This window comes from Pinus tabuliformis, chromosome 5_2 (genome assembly GCF_031772625.1).
Source record: "Pinus tabuliformis cultivar Carrire ecotype Pingquan chromosome 5_2, CPIR1, whole genome shotgun sequence".
Taxonomy (NCBI): domain Eukaryota; kingdom Viridiplantae; phylum Streptophyta; class Pinopsida; order Pinales; family Pinaceae; genus Pinus; species Pinus tabuliformis.
The window spans coordinates 28613972-28622444 of record NC_142306.1 but is presented as its reverse complement, the minus strand read 5'-3'; the positions used below and the strand labels follow the sequence as shown (position 1 = coordinate 28622444).

Here is an 8473-nt window from a genome sequence, read left to right as displayed (position 1 = left end):
CGCCAAAATCTCTGCGTGAAATTGCAGCTGCGTGGAGGAGGCCGCGTTGGATGCCTGTTGGTGAGCATCAATCCGACAGCGTGTTGGATCTGAATTGCTTGATTGAGGCTGACCAGGTGTGAGGCCGAGAAGGTCTGGTCTTGATTGACACCGAACAATCAAGGCCAGCACTGCGTGAAGCATCCGTGGAAGAAGGCAATATCGCGTGAACTAAGTATCAAAGGAACGAATCTGTCCGGCAAGAAGCACGTGATTTGGGGATTGCTGAAGCCCTTGAAAAGTTAAGTTGGTGTGGCATCAACTCGTTGATGGTACCTTTTAAAAGAAGGTTTGACGCTGATCAAATTCTACACATCAAGCAGTCATGGATCTTCAGCGCCTTGAGGTGTTAGCAGGTAGCTACGTTGCAGTTGCAGGTGCTTTTGTAGCCCTCTTGAAGCCAGGGCGAATGAGTATGTTTGGTACTCTTCTTATAGTTTGGGGTCTTTCAACTCGATCAGAATTCATTTGAGGGATATTAGATCTGGTGGACATATGGCGGGAGGAAGGCCCAGATCCTCAGCTTCAAGGCTGGGAATCCGCATACCGAGGAGTTCGATTGGAGAGAGAAGGGAGCTGTGACCGAGGTTAAAAATCAGGGATCGTGCGGTTCCTGCTGGCAGGTCGCTGCAGAGCGGCAGCATCAGGCGCTGGGGACGGGGCCGTGCCCGGGGCGATGCGGGGAAGATTTCTGCGGATGATGATACCGGGGACCTGTTTCTTGGGGACGATGCCGACGGTGATCGGTTGGTGAAGCGGATTGGGGAGGAGAAGTGGAACTAGCTTGCCGAAGCGATTGATAGTGTCAGTGGAGACATTGTTCCAGATCCAGCAGAAGATATTTACGAGGATGCACTGCATTGGCTCTCGTTTTTCGAGGACGGAGGAGAACGCCCCTCCCTCAAGTGATGCGGATGATGGTGGCAGATTGGGATCGATGTTAGGATCCTGTGGAGCGTGACGATGCCCGCTTCCAGCAGGGCGTCGTGGGATCGAGGCTCAGCAATTCGTCCGATGCGCTGGACAAAATTCGGTTTGAAGGACTGACGGATAAGAGTAAGCTCGGTATTGATCAGGGGCTCGTGTATTGCTGGATTAATACAGTCCACGATTTCATGCTTGAGAAGCCAAGGCGGCAGGTACGAAGAACTCCACGCAAGAAAATGAATCCCTGAAGTCCGCACTGAAGTCTCTCGAGGCTAGAATTCAGTTTCTAACAATGAGGGATTCGGTTCCCGGGTATGACTCCTCTGCGGATGTCGTTCTACTTACACCAGATGGTGGGCAATTCGTTGCCCACAGTTCAATTCTGTCAGGTCGATCTATTGTTTTCAAGGCGATGTTAAATTCAGGCATGCAAGAGTCGAGGAGCATGGTAATAAGGCTGGAGGACGTGAACAAAGAAGCAGTGGCCATATTCTTAAAATTCCTTTATAAGGCCCAGATAGATGCAAAGGATTTCCAAGAAAATGGTGAGGTAAAAGCCGAGATGATTATTCGGCTGTGCCAGCAATACCAGATCGATTTCCTACTCTCTACATTTCAAAATTTCATAGTTGAAAACATTATTAACATTGAAAATTTGGAAAGCATTCTGTGTATTGCGGACATATATGAATTAGATGTTGTCAAGACTGCAATCACCCAAGACAGTCGTTGGAGTGCTCTTCATGCAGTGGAGTGCTTTCAGGATTATTTCCTTTGACGAAATAGCAGATATCAGAGGAGAATGGAAGATCGGGGATCCGTGATGAGGCAATGTCGCGGGTGTACGTGGGGAACTTGGATCCCCGGGTAACCGAGCGGGAACTGGAGGACGAGTTCAGAGTCTATGGCGTTCTGCGCAGTGTATGGGTAGCTCGTAAACCACCTGGCTTTGCATTCATTGAATTTGAGGACCGCAGGGATGCAACTGATGCTGTACGTGCTTTGAATGGCAAGAATGATTGGAGGGTTGAGCGTTCTCGAAATTCTGGTGCGGTGAGTGTGGAGACCCGATCTGCTGCAAAGGAAGCGTGGATCTGGAAGGAAGGGGCCGAAGGTACGTGCTCACAGTGGCCGTTGAGATCGGTGTAGCCGCTGCCAAGCTGTGTGTGGAGGTCGAGCTGGAGACCGACCTGTGTGAGTTTCAATCTACAAGATCGAAGCACCGGAAACATCCCTGGAGGCAGAGAAAGCCTGGGCGGAGGATTTCTTTCACTTGGCAAGGTGTTTTGGAGGCCATCAGTTTGAAATGAGGGCCGGTTAGCATGGTGATGGACAAGCCATAATAGTTGCGTTCAATTTCTTTGGTAATACACTGCCACTGCAACAGTAAAATGTGGTATTTATAAATGTTTTGGAATTATAATCATTGAGCTTAGCTAACTCAATGGAGTGATTTTGTTAGAATTAGCTACTCTAACAAATCATGCAGGTAAAGCCAAGACAATTAAATCATAAAGATGATGCAAATGTGGTGGGTAACAAGGTTGAATTGCACCAAATATTAATTTTGTGCAACAATGATATCAAAGGAGCAACGACAACGTCTATGGCGGACAACAAAGTAGATTTTTTTTGTTTTAGTGTGGTTTGTGGAATAGACTCCCTAGTATGTGATTGTAATAGTCATTGTATGTACCAAAAACTCCAAATGTTGAATGTAAGCCTTGTAAAGGCATTTGAAAGTTCGTGGTGATCTCAAAACCACTTTGTAATGGTTTGTGGTCAGCCTGAAACCATCTTTTGTCACTGTAATGTGACGGTTGGTGGTGAACCAGAAACCATCTATAGAGTCCTAGTGGCTACAGGATTTGCCCGATGGTGGTAAATCGGACTTGCCCGGTGGTGGCAGATTGCCTTTGTGGCTGAATGGTTGGTGGTGAGCCAGAAACCATCTATATGGTCTGAGGCTGAAGTGCCTTTTGAAGCTAGCTTGCCTGTGTGGCGGAATTGCCTGTGTGGCTTAAAGTGCCTTTGTGGCTGTGTGTACACGAGAGCTTTGTGCTCGTAGGAGCAGGTGGATTGCAGAACACCTGGCTCAGACTCAGATGATTTTCTCTGAGTAGAAGGGGATTGGCGTTTTTCGCGCTAACAGCAATGCCAGGAAGGCCAACTGGCGCGTCTGTTAGGCCATTAATCGCGCCAATGGGTGCGGGTTTTTCATTAAGGATCGCGCCAATTCACCTTCGAGGTGATCGACGGGATCGGAGAAGTTGTGGATCTGTCGGAAGACGGAAAATTGTGTTTTTGGAGGTTTTGTACATGCAATTCATGTGCTGATGGTGGATTTGACTATCATGACAAGTAGTCATTAAGGGGGGGAGTTGGAAATAAGTAATTCCTACTTGTCTATAGTTGTAATTCTCTAATTGAGGAGTTTGTTCCTACATAATAGGAATAAGCTAGAATATAGTTTCTCCTAGTTTAGTGTGTGGTTGAGAGAATATCTCAACCACACTACTGTACGTCTAAAATAGCATTCCTATCTTGAGACTATTGATTGTATAAATATCTTGTAATTTCCTCATTCATTAATTAATAGAGAATATATTGATTGAGCTAATTTTATCTGTAACTCCCCCTGAGACCAAGCTAGGTTACAGGTTGTTCTTTATTCTTCCTTTTCCATACTTTTGTAGGTTGTTTTCTACTATCTATATTTCTTTTTTATTGAGAGTTTGTTCTGTTTTGGTTTGCCTCCATCATCTGTTTAGGATTACTTAGGGCATTTGATAGTGTGCATTCATTGGCTTTGTGTCCAAGGTTATGACACAAATAACATCTTATTTGACTAAGGTATGGTTGAGTTGGTGTGCCGATTTTTGTGCCCCTTGCTGTTGGGAAAAGTATCCAATACGGAATGACCCTATCCCACTCTAAGGAGTGATAGTACCTCAGCAACAAACAAGACAAAACTATCTAAGTGTTCTTCTTTATGAAATGTAAATAGAGGAGAAGGATGTAACTAACCGATGTCTTCTGCTAGTTTGTTGATCCAATCTCACTCCTTGCTGCTTGCTTCCAGCTGCTTGCTCCTTCACTGGCCCAGCTACACCAAGTTCTTGCAAAATGGCAAGAGAGGGAAACTACAAGAAGCATACATTCATAACTAGTTTAAGGATTAGAATAAACTAAATATGCAAATACAACAAAACATCATTGAGATACATGCATATAGAAGAAACTCAAATGGCTTTATTGATGAAGAAGTAAAGTTCAGGAAGTGATACAACCATATGAGGCCAAATCCAGCATCACCTTCCCAGCAGAAAGGAATCTCCTCTTCACCTCCTTCAAAGCAAATCACCCAATAGCTCTAGTCTCAAACCAACAACAATTCTTTGCATTAACAAAATTCCAGCCCCCCCAGATCTCATGGGGGAGAGATCCATATATAGATGTTTGGAGAGAGGATGAGTCAGCTTGAGATGTGACTAGTGTCCTCTCCCTCTGTCAGTTCTTGATTCCACTTGGAGGTTCTTACTTCCACTTGGAGATTTGGAACCCCTTACTCATCACCAGTCGAATTCCCTGAGGCAAGTGTCATTTTGGAAGCTTCCTGGGTTCTGACACCTTGAGAAATGAACTTGCCACTTGTCCAATCTCGCTCAGCGCAGGTAGCCAGTGTTGCATTTGACATTCAGCGCAGGTAGCCAGTGTTGGCTTTGACATTCAGCGCAGACAGCCAGTGTAGCCACTGAAATGATCCTGAATTGACTTGTTTTTGATCAGTTTTTGGTGGAGAACTTCTCTGAATTGCTGTGGTTTATTGGCCTTGTTCCTCTAGGGGTAGGAACAACATGTTTAGGGACTTTGGATCCCTTAGATTATGGACATTTCATGCTCAATGCTGTAAGGCACAAAAATGTCTATAACAGTTGCCCCCTAAAGTATGAGGCCGTTTATCGGGTGAAATTCTTTATCAGGAGGATCCGAAGTTCATCCAATGCTGGGAGGAGACCTGTAATATGATACAATACAATACATTATTTTCATACTGATTTCATGATCTAGCTGAGGCGGGCATTCCCATGCTCAGCTTTATAAATTCATTTTTCTGTACATAGAATAGACAATCGTCTGATGGTAGACTGATAATTTTTTATGAAATTATCATCCTTTGGGTAGGATGATCATCTGCTGTACATGTCAATGTCTTTATTTCCTGAATATATATCGCAGCCCGGATGGATGAAACTAGATTCGGGGTCTTCAACCTCGTCCGATCTTCACTCTAAGTACAAGTCTATCCACGTGAGAATTTTTTGAAGTCGAACGTGGAAAGACATCGCTTGATTACCAGTCAATGATGTAAACTGTTAACAAGCGCGAGAGGAATCACCGATAATGATGATGACCCTCAAGGTACTGCAGTACAATTCACGTGGTGTGAATAAAGGACTTGGCGTCGAACACCACGCAAAATCTTTCGGTCGAAGGTCATTGATGTATACCTGTCGCCGGAAGTGAGAAACTTGCCATTGAGGGATGCAAGCTTCAAAGTACTGAAGGGGTTGTTCCTAGATCAACTTCTTGGATAATGAGCTGATGTCGACAAGAAGCGATCCGTCAAAGGAGGGCCTTAATGTATCCCACATCAGTGACACAGAACAGAGCTAATGATTTTGATGGAGGTGAAAACAATCTGTGACATATGATTCAGGGTGGCGGTCATGAAAGGATGAAGGATAATGTATGGCAGTGGATGGGACACAGTTGACTTTTCTGAACGACTTCTCTTGAACATATGGCGACATTGATGCGATGGATCGGTAGCATTACCCCAAATGTGGATGGTATGGCGAGACCATGGTGATGTGACCGGTGAATGAAACAACCCAACCCGATTGTGGTACGGAGGAAAAGTGTCATGTTCAAGAGCGACTTGCTACCATCAAAGTTTCTTTGAGTTTCTCCCAATTTTTCCCCAGTCATTATTGACCAGTACCTCTTTATTTTTGTCAAGATTGAGGAGGGTAACATATGCTTGTTCTATAACCTGCCCTTCGGGCAAGCCCATCGCTATGTTTTGACGAGCCTAGCAATAGGGAAACTCGTTCTCGTCTAAAGACAAGTTTGTCGCTATTTAATGCATTTAACGAGTCTAGCGACAAAGATAACTCGGTCCTTTTCAATTTTAGAGAGTCTGAAAAGGTACGTAAAGATAACTCCAAAGTTCCTTTTTCGTCATCTAATCCCTTAAGTCCGAAAAAGTATAAAATAATACAGAAGGGATGAATTTTCGATAGTTTTAACGAGCCGAACTAAACAAGCGCTCGATCTTTTTGTGCAATAATCCCTCAGGTCCAAAAAGATTAAAATCTAGAGGAGGGATAGCTCTTCCGGTCGCTTTAACGAGCTGGAAGGCCAAAACTCGGCAATCTTTTCATATTTTACGAGTCAGTTGAAAAGAGCTTAAATAATACTCGTCTTTTGAGGAACGAGTGATAAACAGGGTAGCAGCTGATTCCAGGTAAGGCTTGGAATTTTCCAATCACGGCAGTGTCACAAGGATGGCTTAGTGAAATCACTCTTCACAGCTGTTCCTCAAAATGGGTAAACAATCAAATGGAGGTGAATGATCGGCCAATGGAAAAGTGGAGGTGACGGTGCAAACACGACCAAGGCTTTAATGGCTGATAAATTTACGATCGCAGTGGTTATTTACCGGATAGTTCATTTTTAACGAGCTTGAACGCAGAAAAACACTGCTCAATCTTATGTTTATTTTTTAACGAGCATGAACTATGCGCTAAAACTGCTCGGATCTTGCGTTTATTTTTTAACGAGCATGAACTGTGTGCTAAAACTACTCGTTGATAAGTTTGCATGCCCCCAGCATAATAACGCAAATCGAGGTGCATGCCCCCCAAGCTTCATTGCATTCAACTCGGTGGTTGGAATGAAGGTTTACCTTTGAGATTTGAAAAGGGGATTTGTTTCATTTTTTAATGAGGTTGACACAGTAAAAGAACTATCCTCATGATTCCTTGTTTCATTTTTTAACGAGGTTGACATGAGATAAGACCCATCCTCGACGCCCACTGTATTTACAGTATTTCTATTAGGGCGATGATCCACGCTAACAAAATGTTTAGGAATCTTCCGAATCCATTAGATATAGAAGATTTCATACTGTAGGTTTCCACTGTGGCCACTTCCGCCAGATTACTTGCAGGCGGTAGGGAAAAAGTACCCATTAAGGCAGGGTCTTTTAGGAGACCTACTCCAATATTTTGAAGCGAATGATTGCTTCCATGGATCATTGGAATGCTTCCTGTAACTTGTGAACTGTCGGGGAAGAACGTTTTTTGGTCGACGACTGTAATTCCTCCTTGAAAGGGAAATACAATCTTCCTGAAGTAGGTCGACACAACCGCGGCCATGGCATATATCCAGGGCCTTCCCAGTAGGATGTTGTAATTGAGGTTTCCGTCGATTACTTCAACATCAACTTCTACTATTTTTCCCCCCAGTTCAACTTGCAAGTTACTTAAAATTCCGTATGGAGTGTATGATCGTCCATCAAATGCTTTTAACATCATTGACGATTTCGACAAGGGTGGTGAGCCTAAATTTTTCCAGCAACTCATCGACATAAGACATGTAGATGCCCCCTCATCAATAATTGTTCGATGAACAGTTTTGTTGAGGGCTTTCACTTGAATAAGGAAAGCTAGTTGAGCTGGTAACTGAGGGTCATATCCTTTATGATCAAAGGCCACAAGATTGGAATCCATTGGGCCAATCCCACCTATTGCTGATAATAAAGCTTGCTCTTGGGAGGGGCAATTTTGCGGTACCTCAAGTGTCGACATAGCGGACGGCGATTGGGCCAGGTCCTCTACTATATTATAATTCTGTGCTACTTTGGCACGAGGATTAAATGTCGATTTGTGTACTACTCTTATTGGCGACTTTATCATTGGTTCAGGAACGATGGGTGGCACAACTTCGGTCAAAGTTGTCGTCGAACTACTAGGTTGTTCATTAGCCTTGTTATTCGACAGCTGTGGATTCGCGTAATCTTTATTCCTTGTCAAAGCATCATTCTGCTGCTTTGAGGTAGACAACATAAGCACTTGGGATCGGGAAGCATTTTGATTAGCAACCAGTTTGGTTTCCGGGCTTGGAAACGGATCAGTCAATACTGCTGGGGTTTTTTAACTCTTAAAGAGTTTCTTAACTTCAGCTATATGTGGACAATCTCTCGTCCAATGATCCTCATCGCATATATGACACCCCGCAGGGGGTTTCCTTTTTCTCCCTTTCTTTTTCTTCTTGCCCCCTGGTTGCTTCAGTTGTTTGCCCTTGTCGGTCGACACGGCATTTACTTCTGAGGCAAGAAGTTCCTCATTTGCATTTTGATCTGAAATCTTACGGGCTTTCTTGGAAGTAGCCTTTATCGATTTCGCGTTTGTCGTGCCAATCACGTCATTGCCGGCGTGAG

At 44.1% G+C, this 8473-nt stretch overlaps 1 protein-coding gene across 1 annotated transcript; it reads left to right on the top strand.

The window, feature by feature from the left end:
- The first annotated feature begins 1258 nt into the window (after positions 1-1258).
- On the top strand, positions 1259-1744 carry LOC149157478 (uncharacterized). The gene has a single exon (XM_089433700.1). It carries the CDS (start codon positions 1259-1261, stop codon positions 1742-1744), a length of 486 nt encoding a protein of 161 aa, XP_089289826.1.
- The last annotated feature ends 6729 nt before the right edge of the window (positions 1745-8473 follow it).